Genomic DNA, 18568 nt, shown 5'->3' with positions numbered 1-18568 from the left:
AATTCTTTCAAACTATTTTAGTTTTTAGATCTTCATTTTCAAAAAAAAAAACTTAATGCTACCCCTGGAAATATGGACGTTTCATCGTCAATGCTCAAAAAAATTCAACTAGTTAAACTTGTGGGAAATTTGGAGTTGTATTCATGTCTTTTAGAACGAAAGTAGCATTTTTGGTGGTATACCATTTTACCGTTGATTTTGCATAATTATAAGGCGCAACATCAGGCTGAAACACAGTTGGATCCTTGCAACATTGAATCATGGGTAGAAGTGTTGTATTTTTTTTGTAATAACTACTTGATGCATAGTTTTGGTAATCATTTCATGGGCTATAACACATGGATCAATAAGTCCCTAGACTAACAATGGAAACAACATTTTTTTTAGCAAAATTCTTTTTTATTCATCAACATAATCACCTTTTAGGGTTATACAATGGTTCTAAGGTTTTTTCTCTCGATAAACTGCTTTCTGAATCATCGACTCGTTGCTGTTTTTGTTCCATCGAAACATTTGATATCTGTGTCATCTAAGCAATCTCACGGATTTTTGTCACTTCACTTATAATTTTTGTCACTTCACTCACATTTTCCGGTGTAACGGCTTCCAAAGGTCTACCCGAGCGTTTCGCGTCATTTCTGTCGGTACGACCACGTTTAAACTCGGCGAACCACCGAGAAATCGTTGCTTTTGATGGACAAGAGTCCGGATAACATTTTTCAATCCATTGTTTCGCTTGCACGGTGTTTTTACCCATTAAAAAACAATGTTTTATCAAAACACGAAACTCGGTTTTTTTTTTTATTTTTTAAACAAACTACAAAACGACTTCACTCCAACCTCGATAACTCAGCTGTTTCTGGTCGGATCGACTTAAAATTTTGACCCGTTTCAAGCAAAGGTTAGTACTCTAGAAAGACGTGGTTACTGGTTTACTACGAGCACCATCTCTGCTTTAGTCTCGGGACTTATTGATCCATGTGTTAGTTCGTTGTAGTTGTGATGAAGCGTTGCGAAATCTTACCGCAGGCACAAGACCATGACTTTCTTAACAAATTATTCGATGTGAATCGATATCTCGGATTGGTTAAATCATACGCATTTGTCAATATTCGTGGAATTTTCCAATGCACGTTGACAAATTTGCATTGGAAAATTCCATGCGCGTTTCGCATACATCCGTTTTGTATGAAAACACCATGACGGGAGTCACGCTTTTTGTCATAAGTTTTGAGTTAACTTCTGGCCCACAAATTTTCAACGGATTTAGATACTAGGATATTCTATTTTTGAAATGTCCAGAATATTGGAAAAAAATCAATTGTTTTCAAAAATTGTATAGAAACTATTATATATAAAAACCAAAAATTTGTAATTTTTATACAATAAGTTGAAATTTATTGTACGATCTACGATCTGTGAAAGTTTTATTCAAATATGTTTGTATGTTCAAGGATGGCATGAATTTATTAAAAATTTGACGAGAAATTTCATTTTTCTATAACTTTCAGAAAAAAATTTATATCCAACTTTTTTTTTCAGAATGTCATTTTAATGATCAACTAGGAACCAAATTATCAACAATTGAACAAACAATAAATATGTGATTTTTTTTTGGCTATTTTAACAATTCCTGACTCATACATTTTATCAAAACGAGGGTTAGCAGGAGCTTTTTTGACCAGTTTTCGGTTTAATCTCGAAGGTGGTCGCTCTTCGCACGGCTTTCACACTTAATCTTTCCAATTTTTCAATCTTACTCAGTGATAGACCGAATTCTGTGCCCCATTTGTGAACACTATTTCGACTTTTTTCTTTTAAAAGTCTACACATTTTTAAACAAACTGAACAAGAAATAAACGGCTACAGTAGTAGTGAGAAAAAAGTGTAAAAAAGGGTATCTTGCGTTTTAAGCCCCAAACATTGCGATGTTTTGATTTGCCGCTGTGTCTTTAATTGTGAAAATTACTTTCAATTGATGTCACAAACCGCATTCTGTTGTGCTTTAGATAAAATTTCAAGTTATTGTGAGAGAATAGATCTTAAAACACCTACTTTCGTGAAACAGACAAGGTAAACCGAAATACGGTTGCATTACTGATTGTTTATTTACGTTGCAATCAACTGATTTCTATTAATTACCAAGCGGTTTCCATGTTTATCACTCAACTCTTTGCGTGAAATGATACCCGAAGCTTTCGACTTTCAAACAGAATAGTGATATCAAAGAAAATTTTTTTAATCACATCACAATAATTGAAAGAGAGAGTGATTAAAGAGAAACTGTCACTTGCTTATACGCCCTAATGAAAAATCAACCGAGATTTTTTGACGTTCCGATTTTGGTCCCATCAAGATGGCGTCGTGACAGAAGGTCGCAAAATCTCAAAGATCGAAAAATGGCAGAGGTTTTCGACTGCGTCAATACTCTTTGGGACCGTATTTAGTCATATTTACTTCTAATGTTTAAGTGTTATACTTTAAACATTTTTGGGTTCATTTTCTAAGTACTGAAAAAACATCTGAGTAGACTAAATTGATCACTCAGTAGACTAAATTGATTAACTCTAGTTTCTTCTTGGTTTCTTCCTGTATGTGTAACAGTTTTCGAATTACAACGATTAGAAGAAAGATATTGTATTCGTTCTTTAAAAAAATTAAATCTCTACTTAGTTTAATTTCTAATTCGTAGCCGTAAATAGAAGATAAAGATGTGTGTACCATAAGACCTTTCTTTTGATCATCTGTGAGAAATCGTAGTGAGTTGTATTTTTAAGTTTCTCACCACTGATTCCGGTACTTCCAGGTCTATCTTATGCGGAAATAAAACTTTTCTATTTAATCTAAGTTAGTGAAAATGGGTTTAGTCATCTATGCCAAATCGGAATGAGTTAAACTTTAAAGTAACTGTATTTACTAATCAGCGTACAGGAATTCGTTTCTGTTCACATGGTCACTTAATAAAAGCTTGAAATTTCTACGCAAATCACGCAGTCATGGATTCAGAAGTCGAATCCGAACTAAATTAAGCAATTTTCTATAGTTAGCTTTACGTTTCATCTTTGTCTCGCCATTTGCGCCCGAGGCAAAACTTGATTTTCTGCTCTCATCGTAATTTGCTGAGCATAAAGAAATTATTGTTTCCTTAATTCATTTCTGGAGCAGGGATCGATTTGGTGAGCAAAAAATAAGGTCCCAAGAAACGTTGCGCCCGGGGTTATGTGCCCTAGCACAAAAAGTACAGGTGTGTAATGTTAGAGACATAACTGGATGTCGTAAATACGAATAAAACTGACACTTTTACTTTATACTTCCGAATATAAATTAATTGATCGATAGTGTGAATTGTGCAAGTTTTGCTTTTTACACTACTAGAATTTGAAACGATACACCCAAACTACAGTACAGATTAGTTACATTAAACATTCTGATAAACAAATATTACGAAATCACTAGTATAGTTCCTTATCATAAAATAATGGTGGTTCTGAAAAGAACCTTTTATGAAGGCGTTCGTGATGGAGAGTGATGAGTTGAGTTCAAATTCCGATGAATACCATTGACTTCCGATGGATACCGCTGTTGGAGTCTCCTGCTTCTTCCGCTTGCGGTAACAAGCTTAGCGCTTGGAGATTCCTCGATCGCACCATAATGAACACGATGACAACGACAGCCAAATTCGAAATGAATGGCTTCTGAGCCAGTGCTATATTTTATATAGCAAATCTGCAGAAAGTTTACTACAAACTACAACTCTTTGAAAAATGGGCCGTATACAGTATAGTGAAGTATTCTTTGGGTATAAAATTATGGTTCTAAATGGCACCTTACAGAATTTTGATGTCGATTATTTAATTTCGGATTTCAATATTTTAGTAAAAGATACTATCAAAATGCTGTACGGGATTCATTTCTGGCATCCCAGAAGAGCCAAATTGTATAACTTTCTAAGATATTAAACACTGATTGGATATAGACGATCTTAAGCGCTGTTGTGAATTTAGAACTTAATTTAGAATTTAGAAAATTGCAAAACACTGATCAAATTATCTTAGATTTGCACTACACTGATAATTTTAATTTTCGATTTACTAAAAAGCAATCTTTATTGTTCTTTAGGTAACATTTAGAGCCATTAGAAGGGCTGATTTTGCATAATGTTCCACATTGTTGACCATTTTCCGTTGTATTTTGCTCCAATGCAAACGACCACCAACAGGATGATGTAATCGATCTTCTTCGAAAGAAAAACTGGCTCTGCGACCGGAGCGTTTGAGGTTTTGTAGAACGCTAAAGGTCTGCTCTTATTACTAGCGACTGCTCCACCTGACGACCGAAGTCCAAATGAAAGCACGATCTAAGCGTTTGAGGCTTTATGCCACGCGAAAGGTCTGCTCTCATTATTGACGACTGCTGTCCAAATGAGAGTTGCGAACTGAGCGTTTGAGGTTATTAACCACGCAGAAGGGGTACTCCTCTCCGAAGCTGCTGGTTGAATTAAACATTCCCACGACGTCCGATTCCATCCAACGCACAAGTAGAAATGATCGATTTTCGCATTTTTTTTTTTTTTTGCATAAATATCTGTTTATTAATCTTATTTTTGTGTATTACATCAACATTTTACAGTACAAGTGTTTTGACCCTTTGGCCTTTCATCTTTGTTGTTCATACGATTCGTTATTAATATTAGGTGTTTTAGTTACTCTTGTTTTACATACTAATGTTTAATCATAATATTTATTTTAATTATTTATAAAATGTCTACCTACTTATAACTATCCTTAACCTAATACGTACAAATTTTGAATTATTTGTATTTCAGAGATTGAGCACCTCTCTTCAAATTTCGTGCAGTATTGTTCGAATTTTTGTTCTAGTATATCCAGTGAGGCCATCTCATGTACTTCATTAGTTCTTGTCCAAGGGGGTAGATTTAGAATCATCTTTAAGATCTTACTTTGAATGCGTTGGAGCCTAAGTTTGTGTGTTCGTGCACAACCCCGCCAAACAGGGACTGCGTATTCAATTGTGGGGTAGATGATTTGTTTATAGACAGCCATCTGATTCTTCAGGCATAGTTTAGATGTTCTACAAATCAGCGGATACAGAGACCTAATGAGTATGCTGCATTTTTGAACGATTTTGTCAACATGTGACCTGAATATCAGATGTCTGTCAAAGGTGAGTCCTAGATAGATAACTTCATCGGACCATTGGATGACCTCATCACCGAATCGTATTCTGCATTCGTCTGATGGAACAAGTTTTGGAGATCTTGAATGTGGAAAAAAGATGACCTGAGTTTTTGCTGCATTGATCACAATTTTCCAGCTTGTAAAATATTCCGTTAAAGCGTCCAGACCTGTCTGTAGTTTATTTTTCAGAGCATTAATGACACGACCTTTGTAAAGAATGGCAGTATCATCAGCAAATTGTGACAGAACACCACCACCTGGAAGAGGTGGGATGTCTGATGTGAAAATGTTGTATAGAATGGGACCTAGGATACTTCCCTGGGGTACACCAGCAGGAATAGTAAATCTTTCTGAAAGTGCATTATTCAGAGAAACCTGGAATGCTCTATCTGCAAGATAATTTTTGATAATTTTAATAACATAAATGGGAAAATTATACCGATGCAGTTTGAACACCAGTCCATCGTGCCACACATTATCGAATGCCTTTTCAATATCCAATATTGCCATGGCAGTCGTTTTGGACACTGATTTGTTTTGCTGGATGACGTTGTTAACCCTTGTGAGCTGGTGGATGGTGGATCTTCCTTTTCGGAACCCAAACTGTTCTTCCAGAAATATATCCTGTTCATCTGCGAAAGCAAGAATTCGCCTTTGTATTGACTTTTCAAACAGCTTGGATAGGGCAGAGAGTAAGCTGATGGGCCGATAGCTCTTGGAAAAGGAAGGATCTTTCCCCGGTTTCAAAACTGGGATAACTTTAGCTAATTTCCACATTGAAGGGAAGTAACCAAGCTCCCAGCACCTGTTAAAAATTTTAGCTAAAAAGACAAATGAGCGAATACTCAAATGTTTCAGCTCAATGTTGAATGTGTTGTCGAAACCGGGGGCCTTCATATTTTTGGATTTTTTCACAAAAGCCATCAGCTCATTCGCAGTGACTCTACTTTCCTCAGGAACCAAGCTGTCTGATTGGTCAACCTCAGCTACGCTATCAGCAACGGCTCTTTCATATGGACTAACAATGTTAAGTCCTAAGTTGTGAGAACACACAAACTGCTGGCCTAGCGCATTTGCCTTCTCTACTGGTGTGATTAAAGGTATTCCTTCAGCTGCGTCCTGGGGTGACATCAGAGGAGGAATAGGCTTCGGTTTTTTCTTAAGCACCTTCGTTAAGGACCAGAAGGGCTTTGAATGTGGGAGAATTTCTCGAAGCTTTTGCTGGAAGTTCCTGTTGCGAAGCTCAGATATCCGTTCCTGGATTATCCTAGTTAAGTTGTTATAAGTAGTCTTCCTATCTAGGATGCCAGTTCGTTGATACTGCCTCCGGTAGATATTCCGAAGTCGGATGAGTTTCATGGTGACACTGTCGATTTGAAGAGAGGAACTCGGCATATGTTGTACTGGAACCGTCCTATCACGAGCGACTGTGATTGAATGCTGGAAGGAAGATAGCGCTGCATCGATTTCCATCGGGGAATCAAGTGGCAAATCGATATAAATAAGTTGGTCGGCGATTTGTTGAAATTGGACCCAATCGGTGCGATAATAGTTCCTCCGAGGTTGAATAGGCACTGTTTCTGGTGAAGATCCCAACGTCAATATTACTGGAAAGTGGTCGGAAGAGAGCTCGTTGAAAACAACCGGAGAGCTGTCTATAGCGATGTTGCTGATGAATATATCCAAAATGGAATGAACTCCCGATCTGGAAAGTCTCGTTGGTTGATCCGGAGCGAAGATGTTGTATTGTCCAGCTTCGTAATCTTCGGCAAGTACGAATCCGTTTCGATTCTGTCTTCTATTTCCCCACAGCTCATGCCGTGCGTTCAGTTCCCCAGCAATAATGAATTTGTTCTGTCGTCGAGTGAGCATAGCCAGATCTCGCTTCAATGATGCACACGTACCATCTCTAAGATTGGTTTGTTTGGGGCAGTACGCTGCAATGATGATGATGGGTCCCATCGTCGTTGTAATCTCAATTCCGATGGCTTCTATGAGTTGCAATTTAAAGGCTGACAGAAGCCTGTGCTGAATGGATCGTTTAACGGCAATGGCAACTCCCCCTCCTCTGGTAGTTGTCCTGTCGAGCCTGTGAATCCTGTAATTGGAAATAAAAATAGAAATTTCAGGTTTAAGATGAGTTTCAGTTAAAATAGCAATATCGGCATTCTTCTCTTGAAGAAAGTCGGACAATTCAGCAGTTTTGCTCCTGAGTGAGCAAGCATTCCAATTTACTATAACCAACTCATTATATTGCATATTCGATGATGAATTTGCCTAAGGCGTTGATTTGATCTAACCGCGTTCTGCAGTTTCGTAGTTTTGTTGTCATTGTTTCAAAAATGACGATCAGTTGTTCAGCAGAGAATAAATCATAAGAGTCATCCTTTGCTTGTGGTTGATTATTGCCCCATCCAGGAGGGATTCTTGAGGAAGATTCTTTCTGAGATCCAGCGGCTGAAGTCTTTGGATTGCTGCGAGGAAGTGGCGGCAAATTCGGAATATCCCTCTTCGGTGGGAGCCGTGGGAAATTAACTTCATCCTTCTGTGGAACATTCTTGCGCGTTGATTGTTTACGGGACGCCTGTTGTCGAATTTTTGTGAACTCAGCACGTTTGGGACACGATTTGCTAGTAGATGGATGGTCGCCATCACAGTTCACACATTTTACAGCGATGTCATCTAGTAGGCAATCGTTTGTATTGTGTGGTTCGGCACATTTCCCGCACCGACTTTTCATGTGGCAATTCCTCGTTCCATGGCCGTAGTTCAAACAGTTCGTGCACTGTGTGACATCCCGATGTACCGGTTTATACTTTTGCCATTCGATGATTATGTGAAATAACGATTTAATCGTTTTCAGTTGACTCATGGTGATGGAGCCCTTCTCCAGATGAATCAGGTACAGTTGATCTCTGAACTTTTTGTCCGTATTATGTCGCTTCATTTTAAATACCATCAAAGGCTTTAGTCCAGCCTCCGACAGTGCCTGCTTTAGTTCGGCTTCCATCATGTCGGGTAGTCCTCGAAGTACAACCTTCATAGGTTTGTTGGCGGCAATATCGTGTGTGAAGTATTCCGCTTTTGTCTGCTTCAGATAGCATTCCACTCCTTTGTAGTGGTTCAAAGCCGGAACAGTTATTTTGTAGCCTTCAGTACATAAACGGATTGTTGCCTGTAGTCCTTTGCTGATCAGTGTGTTGAAATCCGAGCGTAGAGTTGGTGGGAAGCCCTTCAGGTAGAAAGGCGGCATTTTTTCCTTCTTCTGCAGTTCCTCTTCGACATCTACTGGCAGATCAGCATATTGGTTTTTACTCAGCAAACGGTCGTTTACCTGTACATCACTTGGCTTCAGACGCTTAGCATCCTTTGGATCCTTCTCGGATCTATGGCGGTTTTTACCCATAGCTTGGGTAGGTAGACAACTGCGAATAAAAAATAAAACAAAATCGAAATTAGTCGTAGTAGGTTATTCGTCTATCCACATCGAGTGTTAGATGACGAAATGATCGATTTTCGACCACGGTTCCCCTTTTATACGCAGTCAGTTGAAGATATGTGCCTGACTACCTCAAAATCGTCGTCCTTGCGCGAAAAACCCAAACGAAAATAAAGAGTTTTCCGCGTTGTTTTCAATTTTTGAGAAAATTTACTTTTTGAGTTGTTTGTAGTTATCTCACACTGTTCAAAATATTATCGTAAATTCCTGATCAAATTTTTTATAAAATAGTGAAAGAATTATGTTGCTGCCATTAATACAAGTCGAGATAGTCACGATTAAGTTCTGCCCATTCTTCCATATGGGTAATTTTGAAAAGTCACCTCATAGTAAAGTAAGTCGTATTCACGACAAAAAATTAACCTCTAAATGAATTTTCTATATTATCTACAGACTTTTCATTTGAAATTCGTGGAAATCGATTAGTTATCTCTATGAAAATCGATCGTACAGCTTTCCATTCATTTGGCAAATTGTTCTAATTCAAACTATCTGTAATTAATTAAAACAATTCTAGTTAAGGTGTTCGACTATTTTTAATGTTTTGTGTTCTTAAGAAAAGTTGATTGAAGCTCAATTGAAAATTCGAACGAAAGGAATAAGTGGGATGGAACGGATCAGAAAGCTTTGTGCAATGAAGGCAGCAGCATGAAATCAGTTCAAAATTATAGAAAAAAAATGACTGTGATTGTGTTTAGTGGAATCAATGATCTATTATGCTGTTCCCAAACATGGCCAGGGAGATTTCTGAGGCCAGAAGGCAATGTTTCAATGTCTGTAATCACGAAAAAAAAATGATTTATGATAAACTATATCGTACCTTTAAAAATATCTTTTTTTAAACGCTAGTAGTCAAGAAAATTTTAAATTTTGGTTCGTTTACCGTGTTTAAATTTTTCCCTGATCTCTAATTTCCTTTGAACTCGTGTTCAGTCAGGTTTATGAACAGACCACCAGTCTCGTTTCATTCTGAATGTTTCTATTAGTTTCAACGCTAATGAATCTATTGATTGCGGTATCTTTCGTTTCTTCTCGTTTTTATGAAGTTCATTTAGCACGACTTTTGGAGCTTCCTGAAATTATTATGCACAACAGAGGGATAATATATTGCAGACCAGTATTTGCTCTAGGTCGTGACAGGGCGCACAACCGAGGCACCTGTCCACGTGCCGAATTTGTTCGGACACGACGACCATTGTATTTAAATTTTATGAAGCGATTGTTCTCATATTAATGGTGATATTTGCTGCTTCCATAAAGTAAACTTAATGGGTCTTATCTTAACACAGTGGATTATTTTCCTGAAAAAATCGACAACAATTTTACCTCTATGATGTTTCGTTTAAAAATGGGCGCGCATGTAACTATTAGGTATTTTTAGCTTTTTATACTACAACAAGTGAGCTTTTGTAAATTTGTGTACGTACTTCCCATTTTTGATAAACGGAAGTCTACAAATTTCTCGCAATCCGCGTAATAGCTGATTTAAATCGTGCACAGGTTTTCTCGCGAGTTTTAATGACATAATAACCCGTAAATTTTCAATCAGATGGGCATGGGTGAGGGTTAGTCCATTTCGCTGATTTCGATGGTGTGGGTCATTATTCTCTTGAACCACCCAATCTTTGTGGTTATTCTTGATCATATTCTTTTACTAATGATAGTATTTACGCATTCTACATTCCAGTAAAGTAAAACTTCATTTCAATCGAATATTATCAGATGAAAATGAAAATTATGGTCATTGACTGTCACAATATCCATTTGACTTTTGTTGCCATACTAAAATAAAGCTCCCAAAATTCATCGTCAATTGAATAACCGTACCTAGTCACTTGAAGTATTGCTTGCTAAATTTTAAGTTCCAAGTAACCTACCTATTTCATTTGTCTTCGCTGTTGGTAGTGAGCAAGTTAGAATGAATAGGCATGGACATCAATTCGATAACCAAAACTCTCTCCGGCCAGAATTATAAATAAAGGGTGGCGGTTCTATAATTTTTGACTGTTTGAAATGTAGACACGTGAGATGTGTTCCAAAGTAAACAACAGGGAACAATTGATTTATGTTTATTTTGTATTTGATATTTCAGTAATCTATTATCTTGAACCAATTCGAATGTATACATGAGTCACATTTGAAGGCCGCTATCTCATTAAATTGTAAGAGATATTTAGTTTCAGAAATCAACTGACGGTGGTAGTTAAACTGAATTTCGATTGGATGAGAAACGAATGAAGAACTTAATGCTACCCGCTCTGTACGTCAGCGAAGGTTGTGTGTTAAAATGTGAAGGTTACTGCAGTATAGTGATCGTCAATGTGTACCACATTTGGTTTCAATTGAATTGAATGGAGTTTTACTGCACTGCTTATTTCCCATGCCTCTTGAGCTTGATTTTGACACAGTCGCAGAGTGAGTTATCTTCTCAATAAATCGACTATTGTTTGGTGGTTGCTCGCATCGGGCCCTGTTCGTTGTAGTCATTGACATTCTTGTACACATCGAATCACAAGACCGACTGCGAAACAATAGATTTGGATTTTTTTGCGTGTTTTTTAGTCATATTAGCAAAAATTATGCTCTCATTCCTTTTAATTTAAACTGTATGTAATTGTGAATGAACAGGTTGACGCGTTGAAATCTGTTTGTGAAAGTATTACCAAACAAAATATAAAGATTGTCCCAGAAAGTATGGGCGCAACCAAAAACCGCTGCCATTTCGCAATGGTTCAGAATCTGTCAATTTTTATGGCTGCGTCCTTTTATTTACACTCTTCTCTAACCACTTATGCAGTTGTTTATTCGTTTTCTTTAGTTTGTTTCGAAATGCGTGGACTTTCAGCAGAACAACGTCGAAAAATTGTGTACAAATGGTGCACTGAACGCGGACTGTCACTGAGAAAGATAGCAAAAATCGAAGGAGTAAGTGAAAAAGCCGTTCGAAATGCAATCAGGAAGTTCGGTGAGGATAAACCGAAAGGTGAGGATAAAACAAAAACGAGTCGAAAAAAGGCCCTGCTAATCCTCAGTTGGATAAACGTATACTGAAGGCGTTCGAGCAAAGGAAGGTTTCAGTTCGGGATGTGGCCAAAAAAGTGGGCACTTCGAAGTCAAATGTTATTCGTGCTAAAGAATGTATAAAAAGTAGAAACAACCAAATCGTAGTCCGAAACAAGAAGCGTCGATCAGGCCGAGGGTTCGAAAGCTGTACAATACGATTCTTGCTGGAAATTTGAACTGCATGCAACTGTTGTCTTCTGGGAAGATGTTGCTTCATGCCACTACTCGAAATCAACGATAGAATGGTATACTACCAAAAATCTCATAACTTCGACCAATTGAGGAATTTTGGGCATTAACGAAGGCACATCTTAGGAAACATGTCGGGACAGCCGAAACCATTCAACAGTTCGAAAAAGATTGTAAAAAAGTGTCAAAACTTGTCGCCAACAAGTCTGTACGGAATTTAATGAGGAACGTTCGCAAGAAGGTGCGCCAGCTAGTTTACAATGGCTAAGTAGCAAATGTTGAGAATAATATTCAGTTGTTGTAGTCTAATATTATCAAAGCCTTGGTATTACATTCCTGTAGTGGAATTTGACCTTCTGTTTTAACAGACTTCGCAGCCGATCCAGAGTGTACAGAAGCATAGCATGGCTGGTGCTACGATCCTACTGACACTACGAATCCTTCCAGGTCGGGGCTAATATTATCAGTATATCGAATAAAATTTGAATATCTAACACTTGTGAATTATTTACAGCGAAATCAAAGTGCGCCCATACTTTCTGTTACAGTCTTCACTACAAATTTGGAACATAAATTGAACAAATTGAAAAATTTGTTTTTGTACAGTGGAAAGTAATTCAAAATATGTTCGAAAAAAGTTTTCAATAAAACTTTTTTTTTAAGTCGTCGAATCTCATCGGCAAAATTATTTGTCCTCTGATTTTCGTTGTTCGACTCACTGTGAAACGTTCATTGATTGGTCGAAATTTATGGTTTGATCAGGTGCACAGTGTTCTGCCGTATTCGATTGTTTTCATCACCGCTGCACGAATGGCCATTTGTCAAAGAATCAGTTGAAATTGTTCGATTAAGGGCGCTTAAACGTGTAGGAAACTTCTTGGAAGTAGACAATCGGTTCGCTCGCTCAATCTCACACGCAGACGGAATCGAATGACGTCGATCATTAACTGAGAGATTCCCGGCTAATGAGCGACTGCAACATACATCGTTTATTTTTCTCTGGAAAAGCAAGCGGTGAATTTCGCTTGCACCTGTTTAAATAATTTCCTGTTAATCGAATAGATGCGTCAACAGTTGACAGCTTACAGATGATGAGCGAAAATGTTAACCGTACTTCATTTGATTGTGAGTGGTGCAGTTCGCTATCAGGAGAACTGATCATGTAATTGATTACAGTAATCATTAGAACTGTGTAGCCACTGTAAGGCGACAAAACGGACAGACAGATTTTGCTTGGGGAATCACCTGCCGGCGAAACTTTCCACACGTGAGCGTACACATCTTTGTTACTTGACGAAGGGTGGGATTTTGTTAACGTCAAACTGGGAAATTATTTCACATGAAACATCTACCAACAATGCAATGCATAGTCATTTTTTTGTTTTTTTTTCGATTTCAGATAGCCGTAAAAATTCTCGTATGCCAACGGTAACCCCAATCCAGGGTCCAATATTTCTCAAGAATGGAACAGTTCCTGTCGTGCCATTATTTGCGTATCCTCAAGTCAGCAACGGGACGTTCGTCCAAATTCCGGTAAGTATTGTTATATTGTTTTGGTATAACTAGAACTTTTGAAAGTGTTCGGTTTCTCAGACAAAACATGGCTTATGCTGTCTCAACTCACTTAAATGTGTATCGTTAATAAAAGAACACTGGCCACTACCAGTTTCGGTTCTGTTCCAGGTACAGATTCGATCGATACCAATCAGACCTTCAAATAACAATCTCTATCAATCATCTTTCATTCGCCGACATGACGGCAAATACGGAAATCAGAACCTAATAACTCCTCAATTTAATTGGCACGCGACTCTCCTCCTGTTAGCAGCGTTCGATCCTTCCAAACAGAAGAAAACAAGTTTGTTGGATATGGTTCATATCGTTTACTCAGAGAGCTACCTTGTTTATTTTCATATATTATATCTACTTTTGTCAGTGAGTGAGAACAGAACTAAGCGTCTATTCATTATCGCTGAAGATGATCTGATCGGTTCAATTTGGAGTATCCGGTATTCGGGTTCTACCAGCCCAGTCCAATACTGTGCGGAATTGGCATTTTGCGGAATTCCGTAGTTATGATTTCATCGTTTTTTATGGTGCTAAATGCTATAGGCGTCAATATCCCACCGTCAACGTTGTAACTTTTGATCATTGGCGAACCTGCGTTCCGTGCTGCCAGCTTTAGCCAGCACGAATTAACTACTATACCGATTTGCATAGTTTCGGGCCGTATGGTTGGCAGATTTGGCATCGTAACTGCTACACTCCTGACAACGCTGCCCGGAACCGGTTCTGCTTTCGTAGTAAAACAGCTGCAGAAGCTCGCTGACACAGACATAGCCAAGACAAGATCGAGAGTGAAATTCCGGTTGATTGATTCCGACGTCAGCTCGAGTTCAGCCGGAATCGCGATAGATACAATCTTTGCTTGTCGATGGCAAGCGTAAATTTGCATAAAAAATTGACGTGTTTTAATATGTCACAAAGCGCTTGATCCGCGTCGTAAGCCCGTGTTTGTATTGATGGGAAGTATTGTGGTGATTAGTTCCTGATCGGTCATGAATTGGATATTTCCCCGCATCTCTTCACCGTCTTCGTCAGCTGTTCGAACTAATTGATAGGTCTAGTTTTTCGAATCCAGGATCAGCATAACCTTTGGCGACAAAAGAATTCGACGTGTTAATCGCACCGTCTACCCGTCAATTAAATTTCCATATCAAAAGCTCATTAATCACATTCTCCTCGCGCAGCGTGTGGGTCGAGGCACCGTTCATTGACATTTCGACACACACACACACACACACACTTTTTTGTGTTGGTGTGTGGTTCAGCATCAACTGAATCAAACGAAATTTTGTTAAATAGTGTTGGTTTGGCAGCGTATAGTGTGCTAAAGTTGATAACACATTGACACTTCGGATATATATTTTTTCGAAGGTGATTAGATGATAACAGGTTTCGGGTTTGTGGGTTTTTTTGTTTAATGTTTGGAATTTCGAAGAATTCGTTTTTGTATTCTCGAATGTGCAACACCCACTATAATTGGAAGTGTTGTTACGAACTCACCAGTTATTCTTCAAGTTCCCTTGCGAAAATTCGTGTTTGACTGAACTTTAATGGCGAAGGACATCAAATGAAGAGTATAAAATTAAAATAAAAAGTTGCTTGAATACCATTTTCTACAATTATCAGTTTTTGAGTTTGATTTGAAGCGGATGCAAGAATTAAAAATTCAATCTTGAGTCGAACTGACCTCTTCATTTATTCAAATCAAATCGTTTACCACTTTGACGCCATGTGTAAAGTTTTATCGACATCAAAACCAAATTGACTCTGATTTAATCATCTTATCTGTTGCTAATCCCTGAACTTGCTACACGCCCATAGGAACTATCTGGTATCTTATTTATGTAGGTTTCAATGTTACATAAATCAATTTCAGCCAGTCCCAAACAGCCTTTTTCAGAATGCGGAAAAAGGTTTATTTAAAAACTATCAATTATCAGAAGAATCTGGAAGAAATGGGTCTGCTTTGTATTAAATTACTACATACTACTGTGGGCAAAAAATAGTAAGACTTTGTTCATAATTCCAATCCTCGAAACATGCGCTTAGCGGTTCATGGTTGATGTCTTCAGTTGACTCAAAACGGTTTCCCCGGAGTGGTCGTTTCTGTTTGCTGGATAGGCAGAAGTCACACGGAGCTGAATCAGACGATACGGTTGTTGCGGAACGATATTGGTTGAATGTTTGACGAAAATATCACGAAGAATCACTGGAGTATGCGACGGTGCATTCTCATGGTGCAATAATTTCGGCCTCTTTCTACGAATTACTTCGCGCAAATGATGCATAACACTCAAATAGTATTCCTTGTTGACAGCAGAGATGCCCATCTCCTCTGTGTGACGAAGAGCGAATGTTATATTTTCCCCTTACACTGACGAAATCATAGAGAGTTCTTCTTTTTCACACATATACACCACTGTTATATAAAGTGTACGATCATCATGAGAGCGCGTGTTTATTTCATTTATTCTCTAGCACTAGATCGAACCAAAAAGCAGAGCTTTAAAATTCTCTGAGATGGACGCACATATTTTCACCGAAGTGTACATGCTGGTGAGCACTCTGGTGTACGGTTTGCATAAGAGAAGCGTGGGGTACGCATATGCAGCAAAAATAGGATCGGGTCATTTCGCCGAAAGTCGTTTCGCTGAAAGGGTCATTTCGCCGAAAGGGTCATGTCTCCTGTATGTTATGTCTCGTGTATAATTGATGTGGCGCAGCCACATAACCGAAGCCAATATGGCTCGGCGGCACAAAGCCGCCGAGATTACAGTCGAGCCACCGACCCGCCTAGATTTCTAGTTAGATCCGAACGAGCGGTAGCGAGGTCGGACAGCTCATGAACCCAAATGATGTGGCGTAGCCGCATTAGATATTTTTTCATTTTCACTTAATAAACGGAATATATTACATACATTCGCCTGGTAGATATATCTAAGCAATTGCTTTAATGCTTAGTAGCTAATAGTCAACAAGTTTTCTTGGGAACTCCGTTCTGAGGTTCATGAATCAATATTTATTCAAGAAGTACAATTGTAGGGGCGTTAACGCTATCATCTTTCATTTGTCTTTATTTTAAATCAATTCCAATTACGATTTTAGGACGATTTCAGGATTCGGCGAAATGACCCTGATCCAGCAAAATACAAATTACCGTTGAAATTTAGTTTTTCCTTGCTGCGAAAAGATTATCATAGCATGGCCAGCGCTACCTTCTACGAATTTAAAAATTAAATCACAGATGTGTTTGCTCACTAGTACACACCAGTAGTCACTTGGGTGTATTTAGGCGAGAGCGCGTGAGAGAAGAAGTACGCTTTCCTTTTTGTGCGATGTACGTCAGCGTCATCCCCAGTGTTGAAATGAAATTTACACGATGGTGTGTCACTCTAGTGAAATGTCATCACTGGTTGACAGTTTCGCCAGTCGGAAGGTAATCGGAGTGCACCACATCTCGATTATTAAAGAAAACTGTAAAAACTGCCGTCCTTCACGTGGTTCGTCATCAATATAGGATTTGATTTTATGCAATCGTTCTAATTCACAGAAATGGATTCATAAACGATAGCAACAACAAGGAGTTAAAAATTGTGAATTTCAATAGTAAATCTTTTGTTTTCAAGCATTTTGGTAGAATGAATAAACATATAGTTGTTTCGACAATACAGTACATTTTAATCTGATTTTTTCTTATTATTTTAAAGGTATTTTTTTCAGGGCTATTTGCGTACAACCTTTTCGTGGCCGAAGTAGCCGTTTTTTTAAATAGTGTATTTTTTGGAGTGGATCTCGTTGTCACTCTTTTTCTAGGAGGAGAAGAGCTTCCATTTCCCTCCTGCGAGGGTTGAGGGGCACTTTGTTCGTGGCTCGTCTCGTCATCCATTGCCTCATCGGTTGTATTGTTGGTGATGTCCGTCTTCGTTTCGTTTTCCTTGTTGTTCGTAGTCTTGAGCTCGTTGCTAGTTGCTTTAGATGCGCCTTGTTGTACATTGGTTGCAGTTACTGGTTGGTTTGATGGTGAAACATGAGTACTGCGCTCACTTGTTTTCGTTGTTGAACGGTTGACCTTGTCTTTGGTTGAGGATGTCTTTTTCGCAGTTTCAGTGCAAGATTTACCGTAGTGTGCAGTTTGTTCACAAAACTAACATGTAACCAGCTGATTTTCATAGGTAATCTACATTTTACACGGACGTGTCCCACCTTGACCACAAATGATGTAAGATGGAATTGCCTTACGTAGATGCATACGTACCACTCGCACGCCATTCCGGATACCGGGGAAAAAATTCCGCCATACTTCCATTTCGATGGAAAGGATTTCACCGTATCGCGACATATTCTCCCGAACGTACTTATCGGTGACCTGCGGGGGGAGGTCATGCACGCGTACTGTGAATTGTCCACCATGTGCACAGGGTTTTGTATTGAATGTTATCACACTCAACACTGTGCACCTCGTTGTTAACCGAAGCGAATGTAATTGCATCGCTTTCACGTTTAAACATAATGTACACACAGTTAGAAGCCTTATTAAATTGAATCTCAGTTACTTTATTAGCATCTAGATGCATTCGTTCTTTAAGTTAGATTTCAATTTCATTTGCTGCTGGTCTAACTTTGCAACGCTTGAAATCTATACAAATTGAATTTGGTCTTGTAGGCCAAGATTCCGGCTTTGTTAAATCGTATTTGACCATTCCGTACACTCTATTGTTCACTGTACTGTATTGTCTTTGTTTCTGTTGTTTCGACCGTAAATGATTTTCGACTGCGTCGTGTGAGATGCGAGCACGAACTGATTTTAATCTGATGATAGATCTCAAAGCAACCATTCATGTTGTCTTTGATTGGAATATTAAATGTTTTATTTTCAACAAAATATTTATTGTAGAATTGTTCATAGCACTATATATTTTACTGTTTTCGTCGTCACGGCCCAAATTAGACGCGAATGTCAAAGTGTTCTGAACACGCATACCATTCAAAACATTCAATCATTCAATACTGATGCTAGATTTGCCATATATAAATAAGTGTAGTATAGTATAGT

At 38.4% G+C, this 18568-nt stretch overlaps 1 protein-coding gene across 2 annotated transcripts in view; it reads left to right on the top strand.

Moving 5' to 3' along the window:
* Window positions 1-18568, top strand: part of LOC131430056 (protein spaetzle 3) — a 76141-nt gene that overhangs the window by 44826 nt on the left and 12747 nt on the right. For both annotated transcript variants that reach the window (XM_058594680.1, XM_058594681.1), the window contains exon 3: window positions 13349-13482. In XM_058594680.1, coding sequence (XP_058450663.1) covers window positions 13349-13482 — 134 coding nt within the window. The remainder of the gene's footprint in view (window positions 1-13348; window positions 13483-18568) is intronic.

This window comes from Malaya genurostris, chromosome 2 (genome assembly GCF_030247185.1).
Source record: "Malaya genurostris strain Urasoe2022 chromosome 2, Malgen_1.1, whole genome shotgun sequence".
Taxonomy (NCBI): Eukaryota; Metazoa; Arthropoda; class Insecta; order Diptera; family Culicidae; genus Malaya; species Malaya genurostris.
This window is presented reverse-complemented; position numbering and strand designations above follow the sequence as displayed.